At 40.7% G+C, this 13,639-nt stretch overlaps 1 protein-coding gene across 2 annotated transcripts in view; it reads left to right on the forward strand.

The window, feature by feature from the left end:
* Positions 1-4,664: 4,664 nt before the first annotated feature.
* The window catches only part of actr5 (actin related protein 5), a 30,963-nt gene continuing 21,988 nt past the window's right edge, over positions 4,665-13,639 (forward strand). For both annotated transcript variants that reach the window (XM_034171730.1, XM_034171731.1), the window contains exons 1-3: positions 4,665-5,109; positions 10,127-10,365; positions 10,469-10,638. In XM_034171730.1, the coding sequence (XP_034027621.1) occupies positions 4,729-5,109; positions 10,127-10,365; positions 10,469-10,638 (790 nt within the window). In that variant the 5' untranslated portion in view covers positions 4,665-4,728. The remainder of the gene's footprint in view (positions 5,110-10,126; positions 10,366-10,468; positions 10,639-13,639) is intronic.

The following is a 13,639-nucleotide window of genomic DNA, read 5'->3' on the forward strand; positions in this document are numbered from 1 at the left end:
AACATCACTCACCTCATGAACACATGTTGTACAGTGAGCAAGCTCAGACCACTAACACTGCAACATGCACAAAGAAGTTCACTTTAAGATTATTAACAACATTTGTGAATGAGAGGGAGCCCAGTGGAATCGTGCAGTTACAAGGAGTAGAAGTGGTGAAAGTAGATGAGTTTAAATATTTAGGATCAACTGTTCAAAGTAATGGAGAGTGTGGTAGAGAGGTGAAGAAGAGAGTGCAGGCAGGGTGGCGTGGGTGGAGAAAGGTGGCAGGAGTGATTTGTGACCGAAGAATATCAGCAAGAGTGAAGGGGAAAGTTTACAAAACAGTAGTGAGACCAGCTATGTTGTACGGCTTAGAGACGGTGGCACTAACAAAAAGACAGGAGGCAGAGCTGAAGATGTTGAGATTCTCTTTGGGAGTAACAAGAATGGACAAGATTAGGAATGAACATATCAGAGGGACAGCTCAGGTGGGACGGTTTGGAGACTTTGAGATTGAGATGGTTTGCACATGTGCAGAGGAGGGACCCAGGGTATATAGGGAGAAGGATCAATCAATCAATCAACTTTTTTCTTGTATAGCGCCAAATCACAACAAACAGTTGCCCCAAGGCGCTCCAAGGATGCTGAGGATGGAGCCACCAGGCAGGAGGAGAAGAGGGAGACCAAAGAGGACGTTCATGGATGTGCTGAGAGAGGACATGCAGGTGGTTGGTGTGACAGAGGAAGATACAGAGGACAGGGTGAGATGGAAATGATTGATCTGCTGTGGCGACCCCTAACGGGAACAGCTGAAAAGACAAAGAAGAACAACATTTAGCACCGTAAAGATTTTTACATTCCAAATTCAATATTGCTGACAATGAATGCATTTTTTGTAACAATAATATAGAAACAGAAGAACATCTCTTTTTTTTAACCTGAATTTTTACAAAAATTTTCTGGGACAGTTTTTGTTCATGGGCTAAACATTATAACTTGGGTATCCTGTCTTTGAATTATACAGATGTAAAATTTGGTATTATATTACAAAACAAGAAAAAAGAGTTTACAATTCCTGCTTACCATGGCAAAATTCTTTTTACATAAATGTAAATTTGGAAATAACAAACCTGCCTTTATTTATTTTATTTTTTTTAAGAAATGTCTTCCCTTAAGGACTCTTTAAAAATCTGTAAAAATAAGAAAGCATTCTGGCTTTATGACAACATGGTAGATTTGTCTTTTACCCCGGTGGCGCCTTAATGTTGTTGGCTGTTTGTTTTTGCATTGTTTCTTTTTGTTTTTACAAATGGCTGCTCAGATTATTGTGAAAGTGTTATAAGGATTTAAGCTTTGTTTGTTGTTATTAATAAAAAAAAAAACATTGCAACATGCAGCAAATGTGATAATATAAACAATAACTGTATAGTACTACAGGTTCAAACAAATAAACCTCGAAATATCATCAAATACACACTTACACTTGCTCATTTACTCATGTTGTCACTCTTCAACAGTCAGAAAAGAATTAAATCTAAAATAGCAGCAGAGTGCAAATAAAGACCTCGAAGAACTTTGGGGTGCCGAAAACAAATCCTGACCAAAACTGATCACAGATCAGTCCTGTCAGCTGGTAAATGGTTCCATCTAGTGGTGAAAGTGGGGAATTCGGAACAGCTGCCATTGTCTCTTTGTGGTGTGTAAAAATTCAGAACTTTCAGAAACAATGTGCAAAAACAAAGCAAGCTGTGGTTAGATTGCTGTAATGTAAAAGGGAAATTAAATAAGTATGTTTGTGTGTGTAAATGCTGAACTGAGCTGCACGCACACAATGAAGTAAAAAGACATTAGACACACAGTAGCTGACAGTGTGTGAGGAATTTCTTTCATCAAAACATCAAATCTAGACTTGCATCTCAGATGTACCTTCTGCCAAATTGTAGCTGAACCTTCAGGTCTTCTTTCTAATGAAACCCTCCTCTGTGCCAACGTCATCATGAAGATGGATATAAAATGCAAAACATGCACTTTGCACAATTTCTCCAATCACAGCCACAGAAGCCTGTAACTTCTTCTGGGTTGTCTGGGTGTCTTGGTGGCTTTCCTCACTCTTCTCCTTCTTGCACAGTCACTCAGTTTTTGAGAACTGTCTACTCCACACAGATTTACCATAGAGTGTCATACTGTTTGTATTTCTTTGTAACTGATGTAAATAAAGTTCAAGACATATTCATTGACTTGGAAATGTTCATGTATCCATCCCCTGACTTGTCTGAAGAAAACTGGCAATAAAATTAATTATTTACAGGTATTATACCAAAGGGGCCGATTACTTATGCAACCCATCATCTTGGCTTTTATATTTTTAATTAATTTATATCAAGTTGTAGATATTTACTTTCAGTTTGAGTATAAGGAAGATAATTTTTGATTTTTTTATATTAAGAAGCCTGATTTAATTTTTGTATTTGAAATACCATAAACAAATTAAAAGGTGTGAAATACCAAGGGGGCTGAATACTTTTGCAAATCACTGTACCTTGGACACATAATCAGTAATGACCTAAGTGATGACCTTCATATAGCCAGACAATGCAGGGAGCTAAGCTCAAGGGAATATGATCCTTCTCAAATTTCATATGTGTAATCTTGATGTTAAATTAACCTTGTTTTATTCATACTACTCTCATATGTACACAGCTCAACTTTGGTGGAACTACAAGAAATCATCTTTAAACAAACTGTATGTGTCCTATTATAACATTTTTAAATTCTTCATTGGATTTTCCAAATACAGTGAGGAAAATAAGTATTTGAACACCCTGCGAATTTGCAGGTTCTCCCACTTAGAAATCATGGAGGGGTCTGAAATTTTCATCTTAGGTGCATGTCCACTGTGAGAGACACAATCTTAACAAAAAAAATAAATAAATCCAGAAATCACAACGTATGATTTTTTTTAAATAATTTATTTCTATGTTACTGCTGCAAATAAGTATTTGAACACCTATGAAAATCAAAGTTAATATTTGGTACAGTAGCCTTTGTTTACAATTACAGAGGTCAAATGTTTCCTGTAGTTTTCACCAGGTTTGCACACACTGCAGCAGGGATTTTGGTCCACTCCTCCATACAGATCTTCTCTAGATCTTTCAGGTTTGGAGTTTCAGCTCCCTCCAAAGATTTTCTATTGAGTTCAGGTCTGGAGACTGGCCAGGCCACTCCAGGACCTTGAAATGCTTCTTACAGAGCCCCTATTTAGTTGCCCTGGCTGTGTGTTTGAGGTCACTGTCATGTTGGAAGACCCAGCCATGACCCATCTTCAATGCTCTTACTGAGGGAAGGAGGTTGTTTGCCAAAATTGCGCAATACATGACTCCATCCATCCTCCCTTCAATACGGTGCAGCCGTCCTGTCCCCTTTGCAGAAGAGCACCCCCAGAGTATGATATTTCCACCCCCATGTTTCACGGTTGGGATGGTTTTCTTGGGGTTGTTCTCATCCTCTAAACATGGTAAGTGGAGTTGATTCCAAAAAGTTCTATTCTGGTCTCATCTGACCACATGACCTTCTCCCATGCCTCCTCTGGATCATCCAGATGGTCACTGGTGAACTTCAAACGGGCCTGGACATGTGCTGGCTTGAGCAGGGGGACCTTGCTGCCCTGCAGGATTTTAAACCATGACAGCATCATGTGTTACTAATGTAATCTTTGTGACTGTGGTTCCAGCTCTCTTCAGGTCATTGACCAGGTCCTCCTGTATAGTTCTGAGCTTTCTCAGAATCATCCTTACCCCACAAAGTGAGATCTTGCATGGAATCCCAGACCGAGGGAGATTGACAATCATCTTGTGTTTCTTCCACTTTCTAATAAATAATCATAACAGTTGTTGTCTTCTACCAAGCTGCTTGCCTGTTGTCTTGTAGTCCATCCCAGCCTTGTACAGGTCTACAGTTTTGTCCCTGGTGTCCTTAGACAGCTCTTTGGTCTTGGCTATGGTGGACAGGTTGGAGTGTCATTGATTGTGTGAACAGGTGTCTTTTATACAGGTAACAAGTTCAAACAGGTGCAATTAATACAGGTAAAGAGTGCAGAACAAGAGGGCTTCTTAAAGAAAAATTAACAGGTCTGTGAGAGACAGAATTCTTGCTGGTTGGTAGGTGTTCAAATACTTATTTGCAGCAGTAACATACAAATAAATTATAAAAAAAATCATACATTGTGATTTCCGGATTTTTTTTTTTTTAGATTATGTCTCTCACAGTGGACATGCACCTAAGATGAACATTTCAGACCCCTCCATGATTTCTAAGTGGGAGAACCTGCAAATTCGCAGGGTGTTCAAATACTTATTTTCCTCACTGTATGTACAAGTACACTCCGCACAGTCTTTGACATACAGTGTTGTCAGGCTGTGATCAGTAATTTTGTATATTGGTTCATGCAGCGTTTAGACAAGTCTCTGAATCCTATCATATGTGCTATTCTTGACAACATCTTAAAATATAGGTCCAGGATTAGGACGGATGTCACATCCATATGGACCTTTGTACATCTCATATATCTATATGTACTCTTGAGTCTGGAATAAATTTATTATTAGTAGTAGTAGTAGTATTAGTATTTATTCCGATACAGGAAGTGGCAGTGTACAGCTATATACGTTGGTTTGCGATCAGTCCGGAAGAAACGGCTCTGATCTTTGGCGTCCACTCGGCGATATTTTGAGGTGACACCATTTCAAAATGGCGTCCAAGGCGCGGGACAAGCCGGTGTGTCAAATATTTTCCTTTCAGGACTTGAAAACCTTTCCAGACCCATTTTTTGACGTCCCATCCGAGTGCCTGAGCTGTGGTCCGGCCCCGGTTCTGATCGATAACGGTTCGTACCAGACGCGGGCCGGCTGGGCGGCGCGCTGCGCGGGTCCGCGGCTGATCTTCCGGTCGGTGGCGGCGCGCAGCAGAGGAGCCGCACGCAGCGACGCGCACATCGGGAACGACATCTCCAACCTGGAGCCGCTCAGATGGCTCCTGAAGAGCCAGTTCGACCGGAACGTGGTGGTCAACTTCGAGATCCAGGAACTGATCTTCGATTACGTGTTCTCACACTTGGGCATCGCCTCAGAGGTCAGGGGTCAAAGGTTATGCAAGTTATTTCATTAGAGGTCACTTCTGAGTCCACTAAAAGCATTGTTATTATTATTTAAATAATGCATTAGTTAAATTATTAAGTTTGTATACAAGTAATGAATGAATGAGTGTGATGGTAAGAATATTGGAAGAAGAGCCTTTATTGTCATTGTACATATATACTAGTTACAGATATTATATATACAATTGTGCTCAAAAGTCACATACCCTGACAGAATTTTTGCTTTTTTTTGGCCATTTTTAAAAGAATATGAATGACAACAGAAAAACTTTTTAGTGGTTGGGTGAAGCCATTTATTAACAACTGCGTTTCCTCTTTTTAAATCATAATGACAACACAAACTACCCAAATTAACCTGATCAAAAGTTTACATACCGCTATTCTTAATACTGTGTATTGCCCCTTTAACATCAACAACAGCTTGGAGTCTTTTGTGGTCGAGGCTCTCTGATGGTAAAGCTGCCACTGAATATGTTTCGGACTTTATTTCCATCAATTACAAAGAAATACAAACAGTATGACACTCTATGGTAAATCTGCATGGAGTAGACAGTTCTCAAAAACTGAGTGACTGTGCAAGAAGAAGAGTGAGGAAAGCCACCAAGACACCCAGACAACCCAGGAGAAGTTATGGGCTTATGTGGCTGTGATTGGAGAAATTGTGCATAGTGCAAATTTTGCATTTTGCATCACTACTCTTAGCTTCATAGTGGAGTAGAGCAGAGAAGGATTTTCTTTCACCAAAACAGATCAAATCCAGGCTTGCATCTCAGATGTACCTTCTGTCAATTTATAGCTAAACTTTCAGGTCTTCTTTTTAAGAAAATCCTCCTCTATACCACTTCATAATGAAGATGGATAACTGGTGATACAAAATGCAAAGCTTGCACTGTGCATAATTTCTCCAATCACAGCCACGTAAGCCTATAACTTCTCCTGGGTTGTCTGGGTGTCTTGGTGGCTTTCCTCACTCTTCTCCTTCTTGCGCAGTCACTCAGTTTTTGAGAACTGTCTACTCCATGCAGATTTACCATAGAGTGCCAAACTGTTTGTATTTCTTTGTAATTGATGTAAATAAAGTCCAAGACATATTCAGTGGCAGTTTTACCATTAGAGAGCCTCGTCCACAATGACCACAAAAGACTCCAAGCTGTCCCTGATGTTAAAGGGGCAACACACAGTATTAAGAACAGGGGTATGTAAACTTTTGATCAGGTTAATTTGGGTAGTTCTCTTGTCATTTTGATTTAAAAGAGGAAACGGTTGTTTGACAATAAATGGCTTCACCCAACCACTAACCATGAGTGTAAAAAAGTTTTTGTGTTGTCATTCATACAAAAATGGCCAAAAAAAAGCAAAAATTCTGCCAGGGTATGTAAACTGTTGAGCACAACTGTATATATCCTAGTTACAGTTAGACACAATCCATTCACTAGGAGTAGTGGGCAGCCACAGTCCTGTGCCTGCGGACCAACTCCATAGACACTGCCTTGGTCAGAGGCAGGGAAAGGAGCAGACCCTAAATAAGCATGTTTTTGATTGTGGGAGGAAACCTGAGTGCCCGGAGGAAACCCACACAGACACGGGGAAAACATGCAAACACCACACAGAAAGGGAGGGAAGCGATCCCACGACCTTCTTGCTGTGAGGCACCAGTGCAAACCACTAAGCCACCTGAGTTGAAAGATAGAACAGGCCATCTTGGAAATCATCCATCATTTGTGTTATATGACACCTAAATAGATCTGTGTCATTTTATGTTCTGCCTAAAAATACACAGGAGTTTCTTCTTGTAACAGAAAGTGGAAAGCAGTGGGGCAGAGACGCCTCTGTGGCCACACAGCAGTTGAACCTGTGTTAACCTAATTGGAGTATGTGCGCGTTCACATAAAAGGGGCGTTTTGCAGCACACGTCACCATTTTTTCAATGATGGCGCGGTCACCTTACTTTACCGGAGAAGAATGCACGATTATTATGCAGAGCTACAAGGAATTTAAATTAACGTTAAGGGGGAAATCGAACACATCGTCTGCCAATAAAGCAAGACACTTGTTGGAAACATATTGCTGATCGGGTAAATGCGTAATTGTTCTCCAAATCCGTTACAGATGATTAACCCGTGGAATGTCTGATATGTGTAGAAAAATGACCCTCTTTCATTAATTACACCCAGATGCAACACGATTCAGAAGTGGCCATAGGCCTCCTAATAAATGTTAGGTTAATTTAATGTTTCCTTAATAGGCTACCTTGACTGTATGATTGCTATTCCTAATCCTGTCAATATTTCAGATGCAATAGCAGTGCCAAACGCACCTGGCAGCAGGTGAAGATGAAATATAAAAACATCCTTCAGAACGGTAGGTTTATATTCATAGCTTGATAAGCCCCACTTCGCCTAATTAATGGACATGCATTAGACCTATTTTGATATTAGTAATTACCCGCGATTGCATAAAACACTTCTTTGATTTGCATTGCGGATAAATGGCCAGGGAAAACGCCAAATGCATCCAACAGTTTAGATAGAGCAAGTACTACCTTGCGAATCATACGACATACAGTATTCTTGCTCAGATGTTCAGCATCACCGATGGAATACATAAATTGTCCACTGGCAGAATATCTAAGCGCAAGGCACATTATCTGCTCGGTCGTCGGGGCATTGCTACACTGTAAAAAATGACTTGTTTGTACAGGAAAACGCTGGCAGCTGTGGTTACCAGAGAATTCCTGTAAAACATACAGCAACACAGTAGATAACATTACAGACATAATATGTATGTGGATTTACAGTGAATGAACCACGGCTGACTCACATTAAAGGAACTGTTGCATCTACAAACAAGAGCTCTTTTTTTTTTGTACATTTAACCGCTGTATTTTTTTACAGTGGTGACCACAGCTGCCAGCGTCTTCCTGTAAAAACAACAGCCTTTTATTACAGTGTACGATGGATGATGTTACAGATGTCTGGCCCGATCAGCTGTCAAAGATAACAAATTCCCTTGGCTGAGGATCTATATCTTTCATAGAGAATATCGTCCGGGTATGTCAGAGGATTCTGGCAGTCTTTAAAAACCCTCGCCCTGCGGAGAGAGCCCCTCACAATTTGTGCCCCAATATCAAATGGATCATCCAGGTAGGCCGGCATTGTCTTCGGAGTGATGCAGGCGGATGGACGGTACTTATAAAAGGAGTGGTTAAGCGGAAACCTCACGCTAATCCTGGAACATAACCTGCTCAGAGCAGGTTTGGCGCAAAGCGTAAGTTGCCGTGGCAGCATGCCTCGATCGAAACGTAGAGAGCACTGTGTAAGCATCTAGGCCATATCTTCTAATTAGCTTATAATGTACTATGGACACATTTTTGCGAAAAACAAAAAATAGTGCAGTTGTTCAGAGGAACAAAATGTGTGGGACAGAACCAAAATGCATGGTACATGATGTGATTCATGTTGTGGCTACTTCACGATACAGACGGACAAAGAATCAATGTCCCAATCCACCAATCAAATATCAAGGATCTGTTGATGTGTTATATAATGTCAAAGGAGAAAACTGAACTAAAAGAAACAGATTTCTCAAGTGAATAAGACTGTAAAGAACAAAGTTTTTCATTCTTAGTGTCTCAGCTGGACGGCTCCTCCCGCGGGGGGTGCTCGCGGGCGGGTGGCGTCGCCGGCGGGCGTGGGGGGGCTCGCGCGTGCGCGCGGGGGTTCGGGCGTGTCTGGCGTGGGGACATGTGGATGGGATCCATGTGGTTTTTGGAAGAAGTGAAGGGGACCTGTACTTTACGGACAGCCCTCGTAATTATTGTATGGCCTTGCCTTACAATATAAAGCGCCTTGGGGCAACTGTTTGTTGTGATTTGGCGCTATATAAAAAAATTGATTGATTGATTGATATTGAAATTTTTTCACAAGTTTTCACTTTCTTGTGTCACACGTGTATTTTTAACCTATTTACAATTATGTACTTAAATTTAACTTAATAGCAGGGGTGGTGGCCAAGTGGTTAATGCGCTTGGTTTCAGTGCAGAAGGTTCCAGGTTCAAATCCCACCCCTGCCACATTTCTCCATGTAATGTGGAGTTGCGTCAGGAAGGGCATCCCGAGTGCAAACAAGGGAGCAGCCGAAGGGACTTACTTACTTACATTTAACTTAATAAAAAAAAAAAAAAATCACACTCGCACACTTTTAATAGATAGATGATTTACTGTCCCCTGCTGGAATGATGTGTTAGCCCAGAATGTAATTAGCAACGTTGGCTACTATCTGTTTTCTCCAAAAATTTTAGTCCTATCAATGATCCATTTTGGCAGCATTCATCTTTGACCCAAAATATACAACCATACAAAACAGCATATGTCAGCTCTCCCCAGTCGCACATATGCAGAGCTTCTTGTTTTTTCTGCATTCTGCTGGTGCTTTTAAGTTTTACATACACACAAACAGAGACAGTGGGGGAAGACATCAAAAGCAATACTCTTCGCTCATAGTAACGACAACATGACACTTAACTAAACTGACTGAACCAATTGAAGTACAAAAAAACCCACACTAAATCAATAACACTAACAACACTGTTTAACATGAACCATATATATTGACTGAACAACATTTAACACCCCAAAACCTTGAATTTGCATGTTGCATTGCAGCACAATGTCCATCGTTTACTGGTTATCTAAAATTGCTCATTTCTCCAAAAATATCAGCCCTATCAACTTTCTGTTTTTGCATTGTTCATACTTGACCCAAAATACATAAGCGTACCAAACTGCAAATGTCAGCTCTCCCTGGTTTGTGATTAGCGTGATCGAAGCCATACACACGCACGCATGCAGAGGCCACTTGGCTATTTTCATATAGATAATAATAATAATAATAATGATAGGTTTAAATGAATTCAGTATATTTCCAATCCAGGTTTGTGACTCCGCCATCAAGTTAATTAACTGTGTCACCTGATGATCCATGTTCTTACAGGGCAGCATGGAACATCCCATCGTGCTGACTGAAGTTCCCTGCAACCCGCTGCACTGTCGGCAGATGATGTCAGAGTTGTTGTTTGAGTGCTATCGTGTCCCATACGTCTCATATGGCGTGGACAGCTTGTACAGTTTCTACCACAATAACAGTCAGAGGAACTTGCAGCCACCATACTCTGGCATCATTCTGTCATCAGGGTACCACTGCTCGCACGTTCTTCCAGTGGTCAACGGCAGGTGAGGACGTCCACGGGCATCTGTTTGTTGTTTCCATCACTTTGTCTCCTTGCACAGTTTGATGTGAAGCTTCAGCCAATGTGTGATGTGGTTGCACCTGAAGGTTGGATGCGGTAAATTGTAAGCGTGTGAACGTTGCTGGAAGCCAGGCTGCGTCTTACCTGCAGCGCCTCCTCCAGCTGAAGTACCCGGGTCACCTCGCTGCCATCACCCTGACTCGTATGGAGGAGCTGCTACATGAGCACAGCTACACTGCTGCAGATTATCATGAAGGTGTGACTGTCAGTGCAAACACACACAGCTTCCTGCTCCTCCTCCACTGTGTTATCAGAAGCAGCTGCTTTGGTTATCACATAATCATTTTAATCCAATTTTTGAATTTGTCCAGCTTTTAAAATGTGAGTATTTAGTTATTTTCAGTCTCATTTTACATAAACTTGTTAAGGCCAACTGTATTTATTAATTTATTAATTTATCAATTTTTAATATTCTGCACTGACAGCAAATTGGTTGAAACCATTTTTATATTTGTTCAACTTAGTGGTGCAACAGAAAAGTGAAACCAGAAATCTTTGACGCTTTCTGCACAGTGGGATGTCCCATTATTAAGAAACAAACAAAACAACAACAAACAATGTCTACAACATGACAGAAATGATATTGTCATGTTTAGATGTTTGTTTTTGATGTGATTGTGTGATATGCAATGTAAAAAGATAAGGCAGATGTTTGAAGAGAGAGTGTGGAGAGAGACGGACATAAAGACGTGTACAGTGCACGTGGGTTTAAGGGTTGGCTGTGGTCTGTTTCTGAGTAAGCCAAAAGTAATGAGTAATGTAACGACTTACTTTCCACAGACAGTAAAGCAATAAATTATGGCATTACTTTTTTTAAAAAGTAGTGAGCAGTGTGTAATAGATTACTTTTTGTGAGTAATGACCACAAAACTGCTGACCGTTACGCTTTGCCAGGGCTGGACTGAGACAAAAATTTGCCCCTGGACATTTTGGTCCAGACTTCCTTTTCTCTCAAAAATTCTTGAAAGGGTAGTTGTAAAACAGCTAACTGATCATCTGCAGAGGAATGGTCTATTTGAAGAGTTTCAGTCAGGTTTTAGGATTCATCATAGTACAGAAACAGCATTAGTGAAGGTTACAAATGATCTTCTTATGGCCTCAGACAGTGGACTCATCTCGTGCTTGTTCTGTTAGACCTCAGTGCTGCTTTTGATACTGTTGACCATAAAATTTTATTACAGAGATTAGAGCATGCCATAGGTATTAAAGGCACTGCGCTGCGGTGGTTTGAATCATATTTATCTAATAGATTACAATTTGTTCATGTAAATGGGGAATCTTCTTCACAGACTAAGGTTAATTATGGTGTTCCACAAGGTTCTGTGCTAGGACCAATTTTATTCACTTTATACATGCTTCCCTTAGGCAGTATTATTAGACGGCATTGCTTAAATTTTCATTGCTATGCAGATGATACCCAGCTTTATCTATCCATGAAGCCAGAGGACACACACCAATTAGCTAAACTGCAGGATTGTCTTACAGACATAAAGACATGGATGACCTCTAATTTCCTGCTTTTAAACTCAGATAAAACTGAAGTTATTGTACTTGGCCCCACAAATCTTAGAAACATGGTGTCTAACCAGATCCTTACTCTGGATGGCATTACCCTGACCTCTAGTAATACTGTGAGAAATCTTGGAGTCATTTTTGATCAGGATATGTCATTCAAAGCGCATATTAAACAAATATGTAGGACTGCTTTTTTGCATTTACGCAATATCTCTAAAATTAGAAAGGTCTTGTCTCAGAGTGATGCTGAAAAACTAATTCATGCATTTATTTCCTCTAGGCTGGACTATTGTAATTCATTATTATCAGGTTGTCCTAAAAGTTCCCTGAAAAGCCTTCAGTTAATTCAAAATGCTGCAGCTAGAGTACTAACGGGAACTAGAAGGAGAGAGCATATCTCACCCATATTGGCCTCTCTTCATTGGCTTCCTGTTAATTCTAGAATAGAATTTAAAATTCTTCTTCTTACTTATAAGGTTTTGAATAATCAGGTCCCATCTTATCTTAGGGACCTCATAGTACCATATCACCCCAATAGAGTGCTTCGCTCTCAGACTGCAGGCTTACTTGTAGTTCCTAGGGTTTGTAAGAGTAGAATGGGAGGCAGAGCCTTCAGCTTTCAGGCTCCTCTCCTGTGGAACCAGCTCCCAATTCAGATCAGGGAGACAGACACCCTCTCTACTTTTAAGATTAGGCTTAAAACTTTCCTTTTTGCTAAAGCTTATAGTTAGGGCTGGATCAGGTGAGCCTGAACCATCCCTTAGTTATGCTGCTATAGACTTAGACTGCTGGGGGGTTCCCATGATGCACTGAGTGTTTCTTTCTCTTTTTGCTCTGTATGCACCACTCTGCATTTAATCATTAGTGATTGATCTCTGCTCCCCTCCACAGCATGTCTTTTTCCTGGTTCTCTCCCTCAGCCCCAACCAGTCCCAGCAGAAGACTGCCCCTCCCTGAGCCTGGTTCTGCTGGAGGTTGCTTCCTGTTAAAAGGGAGTTTTTCCTTCCCACTGTCGCCAAGTGCTTGCTCACAGGGGGTCGTTTTGACCGTTGGGGTTTTTACGTAATTATTGTATGGCCTTGCCTTACAATATAAAGCGCCTTGGGGCAACTGTTTGTTGTGATTTGGTGCTATATAAATAAAAATTATTGATTGATTGATTGATTGAGACTGGCCCACCACTACCATCCGGGTGCAGATACTGTGCCAACTGCCCCCGTTGAAGTCCGTACAAACATACAAGCCCTTAATAATGCTACTATACTGGTGGTTAAGTGGTTATTAATAAAAGCAACTAATCAATTAATCAGGATATGATATGGTATTGTTTACTAATACTTTAGATAACTTGATTTAGTTGTAACACACCACACTATGCAGAGTTTGTTATGAGGTGAGTACATGTTTGGTTTGAACGTTTATGGAGACGTAAATCTCTTAGACCTGTAAGTGCAACTGGAAAGGTTTAGCCTTTCATTTATATGAAAGGCTAAACATTTATATGAATGAGTGTTTTTTCACATCATGCTGACACACACACATCCACCATCATCGCCATAATCTCCAGTTGCTCCTGGCTCTCGCTTTGTTTTAATTAAACAGTCTGATTCTCCTGGTCCGCAAGTCAACTGCTAGGTGCCAGCTGAGGAGATCTCTCTCTCTCCATTCTCCATGGCAGCGGT

The sequence above is a fragment of the Thalassophryne amazonica genome, chromosome 6 (genome assembly GCF_902500255.1).
Source record: "Thalassophryne amazonica chromosome 6, fThaAma1.1, whole genome shotgun sequence".
NCBI classification, from domain to species: Eukaryota; Metazoa; Chordata; class Actinopteri; order Batrachoidiformes; family Batrachoididae; genus Thalassophryne; species Thalassophryne amazonica.